This window comes from Nymphalis io, chromosome 9, assembly GCF_905147045.1.
Source record: "Nymphalis io chromosome 9, ilAglIoxx1.1, whole genome shotgun sequence".
Classification (NCBI taxonomy): Eukaryota; Metazoa; Arthropoda; class Insecta; order Lepidoptera; family Nymphalidae; genus Nymphalis; species Nymphalis io.
The window spans coordinates 6099440-6113228 of NC_065896.1; the positions used below are offsets into that span (position 1 = coordinate 6099440).

At 33.0% G+C, this 13789-nt stretch overlaps 1 protein-coding gene across 2 annotated transcripts in view; it reads right to left on the reverse strand.

Moving 5' to 3' along the window:
* LOC126770762 (inactive rhomboid protein 1) overlaps positions 1-8278 on the reverse strand; it is a 138582-nt gene extending 130304 nt beyond the window's left edge. For both annotated transcript variants that reach the window (XM_050490309.1, XM_050490308.1), the window contains exon 1: positions 7227-8278. In XM_050490309.1, the coding sequence (XP_050346266.1) occupies positions 7227-7729 (503 nt within the window). In that variant the 5' untranslated portion in view covers positions 7730-8278. The remainder of the gene's footprint in view (positions 1-7226) is intronic.
* Between the last annotated feature and the right edge of the window lie 5511 nt (positions 8279-13789).

The window sequence follows — 13789 nt, forward strand, 5'->3', positions numbered from 1 at the left end:
TTGAGTAAAATAATTTTTTTTGATACTTGCTATCTTAAACTTTTTTAATATGCATGGGATCTTTGAGTTTGACTCAATTTAATAATAAATTGTATCTAATATCTAATTAAAATGATAAAGAAACAATTTTTGTCTGCATCACTTTTCCTTATAAAATGAACGAAGAGGCCTCGTTCAACCCTTTTGACCTTTTCTAATGTTCGCTGACAGAGGACGATCCCAAAAGAACACTAATTAAAGTTTTCTTTCAAGTATTTATTATTGTATTTTTTTTAAACCTTCACTATTTCACAATGCTGATTTACATTAACCTAGTTATGTCGCATACACTTTTCCAATTAACTTTTTTATTTATTTTTAGATGATGCATAGTTTACTCTTTTTTTTATCAATACAAAAAGAGCCTAATTTAAAATTTGTTGTAGAACTTCCCATGACAAAAAAAATGTAAGTAGTTTTGTTTGCAAAAGTCAAATATAATAGGTATTTAAATATATTTTTTGCGTTTATTTTATCAGCAGCAATCGATGCTGTGAAAATTATTATTAATTGCTTGTTGAAAATTTGTACACTTGTTGGAAATTTCTGATGTTGAACCATCTTCAAAGTACAATACAATTATAAATTGTCATATTATTATTATATAATACGAAATCTAAATTAAAAAATAAGATATAAATGCCGCTACTGCAGCGGCATATATCATATGCAGTTGTCATAATTATTTTTATTATCTATCAAATAATAAAGCTAAACAAAACCCAAGGCAACAGCTACATTGAAAATAAACTTAAGCTTGTTCAAATTATGTCGCTAAGCAACGACCTTTGTTCAATTTCGAGGTCCTAATCTCTCTTAATCTCATTCAATTAATCTCTAAGTACACTCGTAGAAGTGACCTGCACCTCGTCCCGAGGGTTCTACAACTTAAAGTAAACATTATTATTGCTCGAGTCATTTAAATCAATATAAATTACCTCAATTAAAGACAAATACTATATTAAGTATTAAATATAAAATATTAAGTATTAAAATAACAGATATGTTAACTAAATTTTAAAAGTAGCAGTAGTTCAATGAGTACATTTAATTATATAGGTTATATTTCACGTTTCATATCGTCCGGCAGCTTATTAAATCAAATATAATAATTTAATCAAACTTTTTCGATATTAACACGCTCAAAAATTTAAAACATATTGTACTAATAAGTTATCTTTTGTTTGCTTTTTTATTATTTTAGTTTTGAGTTAAATGTTCTACGAATAGGAAAACCCAAATTTTTCCCGTACGAAGGACGAGTAGCCTTGTTTATAAAAATCAATACTTTTTGTCCGTATTCTATGCGTCCACGCATTGTAATTCCAATTATGTTGAAAATTTGTACAGTTGTTGGAGTTTTCTGATGTAGAACCATCATCAAAGTACAATACGTGGCATCCAAAAGATATCGGATAATTATGAAGGTAATAAAATACCCAGTATAAGCCAGTTTTAACAAAATAATAACTAATTCTCGGTTTAAAATACAACAACCATATTTAAACATGTCTAGCAATATTTCCAAGTCACTTTAAAAAAAAAGAATAGTAGGAATTCTGTTTGTAAGTAAATAACTAACATTCCTATTTACCCCTCCAATTAAGCGTAAAGCTTATGTAAGGAATGGGGAGGACAATAGCCCGAGGGTTAGGATCAAACCTGCGACATTTATATCGCTAGGCGGACCATTGCGCTATTGACACTTTAAAGAACAATTAAAAATTAAAATTAATTAAGATTAATCAATTCCTGTATAATGACAAGTTACATATATGAATGTAACGTATGTAACCGTGTATTTCGAAAGTCATATGAATTAGGTGATTGCACCTTTTTTTTCACGCAATAGAAACCTTCAGGAAGGTACCTAGCTCCTATGGGGGGGAGGATCTGGGTTATGTGGGATTCTTGCCCACTAAAACCACTGCGATAGCCGTCCTCGGCACGGATAGAAGAGGCTATGGGATCGTGTTGATATAACGCATCCGCAGCCTCTCCCGTGCTTTGCTCCGATCGTAGCTTGGCGGAGCTCTCCTCAGGAGGCGAAGGTAATTTCGCCCCCCCCCGCACTGTAGTGCTAGTGCGTACGGCAGCGCGAGGCCATCCCGGCTGCCGTCCATCTCTGGGGCGTCTGAAATAAGACACGCGAGGCCCCCACCTTACGCATCTAATGCAACGAACGATGATTGCAACCTAATCTATGTAATTGTAAAATGAAAGTACAGGACTAGAGAGTCCATATGTTTTAGCATAATAGTCATCATAGTCCATATGTTTAAAACTTTAGAAATACATTTCTCATGCTATATAAGCGTCTATTATGAACGTATATTTTGAGTACACGACTTTCGACACTGAACGGATGTGTAATGAGTTTTTGAGTAGGTTGCTTTCCCTCTGGAATTACAAGTCTTAAGAACTAGAAATATCACAAGTAGATTCCTTTTATTACATAAATAATTAAGATACAATACAAAGGTATCAATAGAATCAACTTCTTACGGATAGCGGTTTAATTAGAGTTGCAGAAATTATTTTATACATGTGTAACTTAAATTATTTTTTATCTAAATTTTGATTGAATCCATTCTTGCGTATCCAACCGCATTTTAGGCAATTATTAATACTAAGAAGTTGTTCATTTATTTACATTATAGAATATTATTACACACAAGTCATTTGAATAATAATATTGAGAAACATTAAATCGAGAAGTAAATGGTATTTGAAACGTTATTGTAGTGACGTAAAATATGTCTGCCTATAATTGAAACATTCTTACTAAGATTAATTGAACAATTACTTGCCGAGTTTCATAAAATCAATTACGTTTTCAAGCGTGCGTGCGATAACCATACCATTTGTCGAATAATTTTGCAAATATTGCGATAATAAAAAATTAAAATGTCATGTCATTGTCATTTAGTCATGTCAGTGACATGACTAAAGCCATATAGCGTCGTCGTTGCACGTCTTTAACGCCATATTAAAAAACAAATGGCTCGTGTTCTACAAATTTATAACGACGATAGCTTATAAAACAAATAATACTATTAAAAAAAAAGAATCAAAACAATATTCGTTTTTGACACTATCACTCGTTCAGAGATAGAATATGTATGATATTATGTATGTATGTGGTTACGTTACACATTATAAATAGTTAGACATCACAGTCAACGAGACTTCATTAGTACAGACTATGCCAGATGTCAGAAACACGCAACTCAAATAAAAACACCGAGGCGACGACAAACACCCGTATAGCAATTTCAAACATTTGTCTCAAGCAGAAGCAAACCAGATAGCTTTGACTACTACAAACAGTCACCAATGATGGCAATAAACAATAATTATTTGTTTGCCTTGTTGGCTTAGTTAGAGCTGATGACCCAGAGATCGTGGTTTTAAATCCTGATACTGACTAATAAAAGGTGACTTGATTATTCTGTCTCAGTAGCAGCCCGAAATTTGATAGTTTGTAGAATTTACACTCCCATGCCTCAGAAAGCACGTAAAAGCGTCCTGTACCTGAACTCTCTCCGGGTATGTTGGCTAACCTTCTCCTGCGCAACTGGCGAGTGTCCGTTTAGATTAGCCACCGTGAATGAAATTAATTCGTAGATGATGATTATTTGAAACAAAACAGCACTAAGCTCACATTACATTATGTAATCTCAGTCAGTTTTTACTGAAATATTTCGCGAACCAACCTTTAAGGTAATTGACCGAAACTAAAAGGCGCCTTAATACCTAGACATCGTACAATAGGCTTTATGAAAGTAATTCATTTATCTTCCTTATTCGCTTGTTTTGCTTCAGCTACTTTTTCACTAACGCTATCAATAAATCACGCACCTTGCTTCCTTACTTAGAGTTATTTCTCTTACATTTTACGACTAGCCAATCGTGGCTACTTTTTTTTATATAGAGCTTGCATATTAAATAACTTGTATACAATAGCTCTATATAAAAATGTAGTTTTTGTTATATTCTAATTTTTTAGGAAACAATTATTGAGAAACAGTTTGTTAAAAAGTTAAAGTCGTTACGTTTACAATTCCTCCACGCAACACGTTGTAGCAAATTTCGTAACTAACTTGTATTAAATACGAAAATACGAATAGTAACTATATTTCTGTTTACATATTATTTCTTTTTCCCGCACTCTCTTTTATTTTGTCCTTATCTAATCAAAATAAAACAAAATCATTAATATAATGATTGTCACTTAATTTCTAAATTAACTCGTCAAAAGTCAGTCATTAGTCAGACTTGGAAGTAGTTAGTGAGAATTTTATCGAATTGTTATAAAACTTTTTTATGAATAATCTATTAGAAACCCCAACATATATAAACACCTTCAAATAACGTTACCTAAAAATATTTTTTTTATAATATTTTATCGCTATTTATATATTATATTATTTATGGTTTGGTTAGTGCAAGAAAGTATTATATACAACATAAACAATTTTAATAGCCCTTGATTATTGTAAAATATTCTACGCATTCTATAATAATAGTCACGTGGTCAATGGAACATTCGCGAAAAACATAACCATAATTTTCAACTTGTAATTAAAATATAAAATCTATATATAAATAGGTGATGATCGATAAAAGTAAAATTATTTTACAAATACCATAAAATACTTTATATACATAAATATTATTAAGTAATAATATATGTTTATAGAAATTAACAAAATAATATACCGCCATATAAAATAAATTGTTTAAACCTCTATAGGTAAAAATTCTACATAATGTAAGCATTAATTAAGGTGAATTAATTGATTAAGTTGTATGTGGACTTTCTTCAAAAGTATTTCTCGCTGGTTCAATGTAAGTTCAACTTCATAAAAAAAAATCGTAAATTTTATATATAATTGGGAAAATACAGCGATCAATAATCAGCGATGTTTGTATTAAATCATCAAATAATCAGCGATGTTTGTATTAAATACCTTTTAATAGTAATTACTTAGTTGTTCCTGTGTTTTTTTAATGTATAAGTTATTAAAGAAATTATTATAATTTAATATTATAAATACAAATAAATTAATTAATTACATAAAATGTAAGCATTATCTTGCAATTGGAACTTTATAGTACCACTATTGCAATAAAATGTTTTAGAATGGATATATTGCTCTAAAAAACTTATCATTATATGTTATAATAAAAGATTTTCACTAAAATATTTTTTTTTCGGAAAGTTAAACTGACAACCACTGAGAATGTATATAAACTCTTTATAAATTATTCCATCTTGCAACTTTTAAAATAACTTATTCAAAGTTAAAATAAAACTTCTAAACTGTCTCACAACTTTAACATTTTAAAGTTTTATGAAAATAATATTTTGACAACATTTCTTGAGAAGAGTGTCATATTGAATTAATACACATACGATTATTCTATTTGTCTCATAATATAAAAAAGAGTATATACTAGTAATTATATTTAATCTAACGATTATAATTATATGCCTATTGTACCTATTTTAGCTCATGTTAAATACATTTAAAATATAAACAAAGTATCAACTCACTTTTCAGACATAACCTATTTCATGAATATACTCGCACTGAAGACAGAAACGCGCATCACTTGTTTATTTTAGTTTCTATCAATCACATCTATTTGAAAGTTACACGTAATATGATCATCATTAACTATAGTAAATTTTTAACATTTTTAAATTCATAAAACTACATTTGTTACACTCAAAACATAACTGACACACCCAACGCTTATCTTCGTTTAATAATACGTGTGATAAGAGCGATGGTTAGTGATAAAAAATTCAACATCTAACAGTAATAATCGTTACCAACGACCATAATATGATTGATAATCTACATTTTCTTCCTGTCTAATACGTAATAATGTTATTTATATTTGCATATTTTATAATCAACCATCAATTCTATATTCGATAACGTCGTAAACATACAAGAAATACTTATCCAAAAAACTAAAACGTTAAAAGTCACAATATTATGACACATGATACCATTTAAAATATATTATTGTTTGTTATAAAATGTATTTTTTAGTGTTTAATACAAAAATAGTTTATTTACCTTTTTAATTTAATTAAAATACTGATACATTCTTCGAACGCGAAGCGTATCTTACCAATCACTAGAAAAAAACACAAAGCACTTCACTTTTATTATTTTCACTATTTTTACTGCATTTTTATGGTAAAAGGTACATTAATGGAGCTTGTTTAATCCATAAATGCTTTATTAATGTTTTATTATTTATTTATCCTCTATTGTACACAATCTACAAACATATAAAAGAACAAGAAGTAGGTACATATAGTATACAAAGGTGGCCTTATCACTTACAGTGATCTCTTCCAGGCAACCTCTATAAAAAGAAATATATTTTTTGTTTTCTTAGCTAGAAACATTAATCGGGCATAGTGTGCGAACAACTTATATTTAAAATTTATTGAATACTTATAAACTTAATAAAAATATGTAACAAACCAACATACAAACACATAAAAACATGCATATATATACATATACTTATATAAGAAATAAATAACCATATATGTATAATAATATAACATGCTATAGTTATATTGATAAATGATAATTATCATTATGATTCAGCTTGACGAATTTCTTAATTCATGCATTAATTAAGAGTTCTGTTCAATGACCAATTCTGATATTCTGATATTTTTAAAATATATTCTATCAATACTATCGATTAAAAATAATGTTTTATAGAATCTGTACGTACATTTCGGTTTCGCTTAAGGTTTACAACCTTTCATTTATGATCTCAATTATGAATTACATATATCAGTACGTTCTTCATGTTTGTCTAACAACAAATATTCATACTAAAAGATTTTTGAAATCCGACTACGACGTAGCCATCGTTAACCCAACGACCATGCCGTCATCAATCAAACGTTATCAATTCCACCCACAAAATATTAGGCAATTACAATACTCGCCTTTTGGCAGGCATCACGTCGTTAAACCCTTTTATCTCAACCATTTCAAGGCAACAACATGTTTTCATTAAACACTGAAATTTTTAGAAGAGATGATGTTTTGATTCGATGTTCACTACAATTTGAAGTTGATTTGAGTGTAGCCTTTAGATTTACCGTATTATTAATTTTATAAGGTTAAAATATCACTTACCAATCATGTGGAGGCTGAGGCCGGCGACGAGCTTGCACACAACACGGTGGTTCTTGTTGCTCGCAAGGAAGCTGGAGAGCTGGAGGAGGAGGAGGCGGTGGCGTGCAAGCTAGACGGCGTGCGGCCGCGGCTCCTACATAATCCACGTAACGAGGAGGTGGCGACCCAGCTATGTCCTCGCGGCATGTGGGACCGCAACATTTGCGTGTTGCTGGTGGAGGAGGCCTGCACGCCAATCCACAGTACACAGGTGGTGGTGGACGCACTGGGACCGGAGGTCGCGGCACGTACCGTTCGACGGGTACGTGAGCCGCAGGCGGCACATATCGAGGTCTTCGTGCACGCTCGACTTCTGCACTCCGACGCACCCGCCGCGGCGACGCCGAAAACCGATCCGGTATTGGCGCGGGCGGCGGCGGGCTGAGCCTTTCCGGCGGCGCCACGCTGAACGCGCCCACAGCCGGGAAGCGCTCGCAAGGGGAGCGCGCGTACTCCTCGCCCATGGCGCGCGGTCAACCGGACCCGCCGCCGCCCGCGCGCCCTTCTGTAGATATCGCGATGTTTCACATACCGGGTGACCTGTTTAGCACGCTCACTTAACTGGCGCTCCACTAGCACGCAGAAACTGCGACACAGACCCGATATCCGCATTCACTCCGAGATCGCCATCGCGCCCCGCCGGATCAATAGCGGCGAAGCGGTGCAGCCTCAGGAAGCTCCCACCGCTAAGGCGATGCCGCGACGCATCTTCCTTTCCTAAATATCCTGTTTGCGAGGTTTCGTTTAGACTCGTACACTTGGGCGAGGCGAAACTGCGTCCTCGAGCAAGATGGCCGCTTTCGTCATGTCCGCGAGAAGCGCGCCTGCGCTAATGTCACTTTACGATGTTTGTTTTCACTAGATTTACATTTGGAACTCCTTTTAAACACAAAACTGTTTATTGATATATGTCCATTTCACAAAAGACAAAACGATTAATCAAGATATCACGTCACAGATATAGAGGTCGTCAGTAATGTCACTAAGAGGACGAGGAACATGCGTCCCGAAGCGCTCTGTGACCGAACGACAGCAGCAAGGACGCGAGTGCGCGTGTCCACAGCCCGCGGCGACGTCAGACCGGTGCGCGTATTGACGCCGCGGCTGCGCGAACTGCGCCGTGCCGCCAACTCGCGTCTGTCTTCACTGTTCACCATTAGAAAAACGAAATATGTTAGTATGTATCTCAATAATGCCTATATGATATATTATCATATTGAGATATACATATGTATATGTCTCGATCATGTTTAAGCAATTACTTTTATAGCAATTTGTAAGTATCATGTCCCTTAATAAAACTGATCTCTACATTATAAACTTGCCTAAAAGCTATGGTTTACGTACGTTACGTACATGTGCAGATAAGTTCAGATTCACATATCCATACCATCTCACTCTCTAATGAAACCTCGATAATGGAGACAACATATGAAAATCAAGTAAACAGGTATAAACTAAACATCTTTAAAAAACCTAATTGGATTAATATTGTCAACAGCATAATGCGTGCACGCAGTATTTTTTATGGAGTTCCTATGATACTATTATTAAAAATGTTAGTCTTTCTTTTAGCAACAAAGTGGCTGTTGATTTTATATAACCACGTCATTTTTATAGTACCTATGTATTAAAGTATGATTTCATGTAGGCTAAACATATACAATACTAAAATTCGTAAAGTTTATCAGATTTAATGTACTTTTTAATCCCGGGTGATGTCCACATCAAATTCATTTGAATTATTTTACTATTTAGCTCTAGCTATTCTTACTTAATACAATGGTTCTTAATTTTACAATGTTGTGTTCCAAGTTTTTGTTTTTAGTATTTGTTTTACATAAAATTCACTATCCTATTTCGCTACGCTTTCAATATTAATTTAATATTTATCGAGTTCATTTTACAGGAGCTATCCCTAGAAGGGTGCCAAAGATAAAAACTCTAGGATTAAAATACAGGAAAACCCTCTAAGGATTTCAATATGAAAACCCATCCACAGCAGATGTCAAGAGTATATCCTTACCAACTTAGAAATTTACATTTAATTTAATTCTGTAACCTGACGATTCAAAACTGCTTATAGCAGTCAACTTGAATAAAGAATATTTTAATTTTGAAATATGTTACTTTTGTACTACAAGTAACATTTAGGCATTTGAAGGCCACTCTCTAGTAGAAAATTGTTTTTGTAAATTTGTAAAAGGCGGGCCCGGTAGAAGTGGGTGGTAGATACTTGCCTTTCACGCCGAAGGTTGTAGGTACGATTCCCACCCAGGACAGACATTTGTGTGCATGAACATGTCTGTTTGTCTTGAGTCTGGGTGTAATTATCTATATAAATATGTTTTTACAAAAGAAAAGTAGCATATGTAGTATATCAGTTGTCTGCTTTCCATAGTACAGGCTCTGTTTAGTTTGGGATCAGAAGGCCATGCGTGAATAATGTCCCAGGATATATAATTTTTAATAATAATAATATTTATTATTAATCTTAATATTATTACAAAAAGCTTATTAGTACATACCGTAATGTGTAAATGCCTTTTTGAATGGTCAATCATGAACGGTCAAATTTCAACCCTAAAATGAAAACAAAAGATGGAAGTACTTTACGTACTTGTAGCGCTTTGTTCAAGCCTGAGTTATACAAATTCATCAGTTATTGTACAGCATTTCTTTTACTTAGCAAGGCAGATATTATTATTAAAAGTAATAAAATTGTGCTCTAAGAAACAATAAAGATTGCGTCTGCCACCAAGGTAACGCTGTTTTGTTAATTGACAGCGCTTTTCATTTGTAAATAAAAGTACCCCCACTTTATTAATAACATAATTTGCACAGGTTTCTGACGTTAATGTTCAGGATCCTTCTAAAAACAAAAATTCCTTTAAATATGTTGATTTTAGTTTTTCTAAATTCGACTGTTGAAATAATTTGCTGAAGTATCAAAGGACAAAAATTCAATTTCATATAAACAGAAAAATTACATAAACCTCACTGAATCATCCTTTAGTATAATCTTTAAAGTGTTTAAAATATTTCCAAAATAAATTTATCATGAAAAATAATTTCTAAATATGGAGCCCAAAAAGTCAAAGCAATTCAAAGTTTGGTAACGTATAAACACTGCAGACTCGAAATTTATGAAGTCTGTGACTTGGTATGCTTTGTAGACATCCACAAAAAAGTTGACTTTCAAAAACTAATTTTCAAAGAGCGTTGAATGGGTGTAAAACATAATTATTTAAATTTTTTGAATAATTACTCACAAAAACAATATTGCTCCATTTTGTTTTGTTCAATAACAATGTGAATTTAAATATTTATTATTGTTAAACTACTGGTGGTAGGGCTTTGTGCAAGCTCGTCTGGGTAGGTACCACCCACTCATCAGATATTCTACCGCAAAACAGCAATACTTGATATTGTTGTGTTCCGGTTTGAAGGGTGAGTGAGCCAGTGTAATTACAGGCACAAGGGACATAAAATCTTAGTTCCCAAGGTTGGTGGCGCATTGGCTATAAGCGATGGTTGACATTTCTTACAATGCCAATGTCTAAGGGCGTTTGGTGACCACTTACCATCAGGTGACCCATATGCTCGTCCACCTTCCTATTCTATAAAAAAAAAAAAAACATTCTTCGTTACTTGAACTTGAAATTTGCGCATTTAAACTATAAAATAAGAAATTTTATAAGACTTATTAATCTGATCTTATTGATAGCTTAACTCATATTTGTAAGGATGTTCGTTTGCAATACAAAAATTACTATATAGGTTCTGTGGAAAAGTAAAATACTTATTTAGTTATCACTTGTTTTTTTTAATGTAATTAAAATATAATTATCTAAAACACTTTGTTATTAACTTCGCAGAGGAATTTGAAGTACTGAGGCTTGTGAATACCCAATATGTGCCTATCTTCTCGGTTCAAGATCAACAAAATCCAAATCTAACTTTTTTATGGAGTTGTCTGTCAGTGTGTATGTACGTATGATCGTATGTACGTCCGGAATTATGTTTCGCCTCGATTATTTCGCGAACCAAGAATTATATTAGCATGACATTGACTGGGCTCATTCGACACGTAGACGCGTTTTACCCTATTCTATAAAAAAACGTAATTACATAATTAAGAACTGAAAAAATAATCAGCAAAATCGTTCAGCTGATTTGTAGTAAAAATAAAAAAAAATGAAAAAATCAATCTAACAAAATATTTGAAATCGATTTAAAAACGTATTTCATTCTAAATAAAGTAAAGCGGTACTTCACACCTGAACAGCTTTGCACTTTAAATCAAACTCGGGTCCGTTCACACATGGAGTACTGCAGTCACCTGTGGGATGGCTCAGCCAAACTTTAGGTTGAAACACTGCTTAAAACATCGATTCGTTGTACCATGCCTGACAGTCTTCTACGGATTTTTTTTAAGAGGTACATGACTTAGTACGAATTTTACCTATCTACCATCGAATAACCGGTGCCGAGTAGACACATACATCCGTACCTCATGACCTTCCAGTCATTCGAACGAAGCGGTTTGCTTCCTGATTCGATATGCGCACAGCCAAGGTATGAAATATTTTTCAGCTTTCGGGTATTCCTCATTATAATCCAGGTATCTTCAAGGCAAAAGAGAACATTCATCTTCTAAGCACGCTCATGGTATTTCAGACTGTATCAGTACCTACGTATAATTGTGATTAACAGAAAGCCATAGTTTTGCCATTGAATCAGTACCAGTACCAGTAACAGTTTGTGAATGTCCCACTGCTGGGCTAAGGCCTCCTCTCCCTTTTTAAGGAGAAGGTTTTGGAGCTTATTCCACCACGCTACTCCAATGCGGGTTGGTGAAATACACATGTGGCAGAATTTCAGTGAAATTAGACACATGCAGGTTTCCTCACGATGTTTTCCTTCACCGTCAAGCACGCGAAGAATTATAATCCTAAATTAAGTACACGAAAATTCAGTGGTGCTTGCCCGGGTTAGAAACCACGATCATCGGTTAAGATTCACGCGTTCTTACCACTGGGCCATCTCAGCTTATAATATTGAATACATCTTATAAAAAGAGGAGCTATTGAATTTCCCGTAAGTACTTATCAGTAGAATCTTCATTCAGAAGTGATAATAGCTTAACATTCAGTCAGAGATAATGTAGATTGACTGTATGTATGTATCTCTTTTAAGCGATTGTTAAAATCACCAGTTCTGTGTACTGATAGGTCTGCACAAAATGTCGGCTTTAAGTTCTTGCCTCTACTTGTAATGGAAGTCCAACATTAGATTTATTAAAAGGGTGACTACCCTGATACATATCCGCTGATGGCATCCGCTTTCAGGTAAAAATGGGCTAGGGCGTACAAATACTGATACTTTCAAATTCGACCTTAAAATGTGATGAAGAATACAAATTACGCTGAATAAAACTGGATTTTAAAAATAACAATTTTTTAGACTTATTACAGTTTTCTTTTGGAAAATATTTAAGAATTTAAGAAAATGTTGAATTACACGTGTAATTATTTGTATTGCAGTTTATGCTAAGAATCAAGAAAATGGATAAAAATATATATATTGTGCACACAAATGTTTCGACTTTGCAAAATCTTGTGTAGAATTGCACAAAATTAATTATTTGTATACTTAAAAACTTTAGCCAAGTACAATAGGTTTTTAATGTAAGTCCTATCAATCAGTCAAATCAATAAAAAAAATATTCAAACTCATTTAACCCCATGTAAACCTAAAAATTTATATGCATCGTCGTGCGTTAACTAAACAACTCAAAACTTTAATGTTTTCGAAAGATGCAAAGCAATATTTAATTTTGCCATTTTTGCTATATACAAAAAATTTAATTGATAAAAAAATAAAAAACACGCGGAATTAGTTCGTTGTTTTTTTAAAAGTTATACGTATAATAACGTATAATAATCGATAGAAAGCGTTTCTTGCAGATGCTTCTCCGTATTCCGTAACGACAATAGACAGTTAATAATTTAATTTAAAAATGTTATTGAATTTTTTTTCCTAATTATATTTCTCCATCGAACGCCTAATTAAACGCCGTCGTCGTTTGACGTTTTTAAGCATTTTAAAAAACACTAAAACTGTTTAAGGTTTGTCAATTATTTGATAAAATAATTTTCGTTAGATATATTATATACAATAATAATTAATATACAAAAAAGAAAGGGTAAAATATTAGGTCGGCTTAGGTATAATCCTTCTTATAATGATACATTTTTGGTAGAGAATCAATGCCAAATGGAACATCCCCCGAGGCTTGTAAAACCCTAACAGGGTTTGGTTCAATCACGCACGCTCCTAGTACCTACTCGTGTTATTATACTGAAATTTACCCCAATTGAATGGAGAAACCCCATTTGCAAGATTTACTACGACCTTAGCTGACAAAGAACATTAAAAGATTCTCAGTGCACAAATATATTTATTATAAAAATAATTTATGTGGTTATAAATGCGGATGGTGCTTGTTATTTATTTATTTA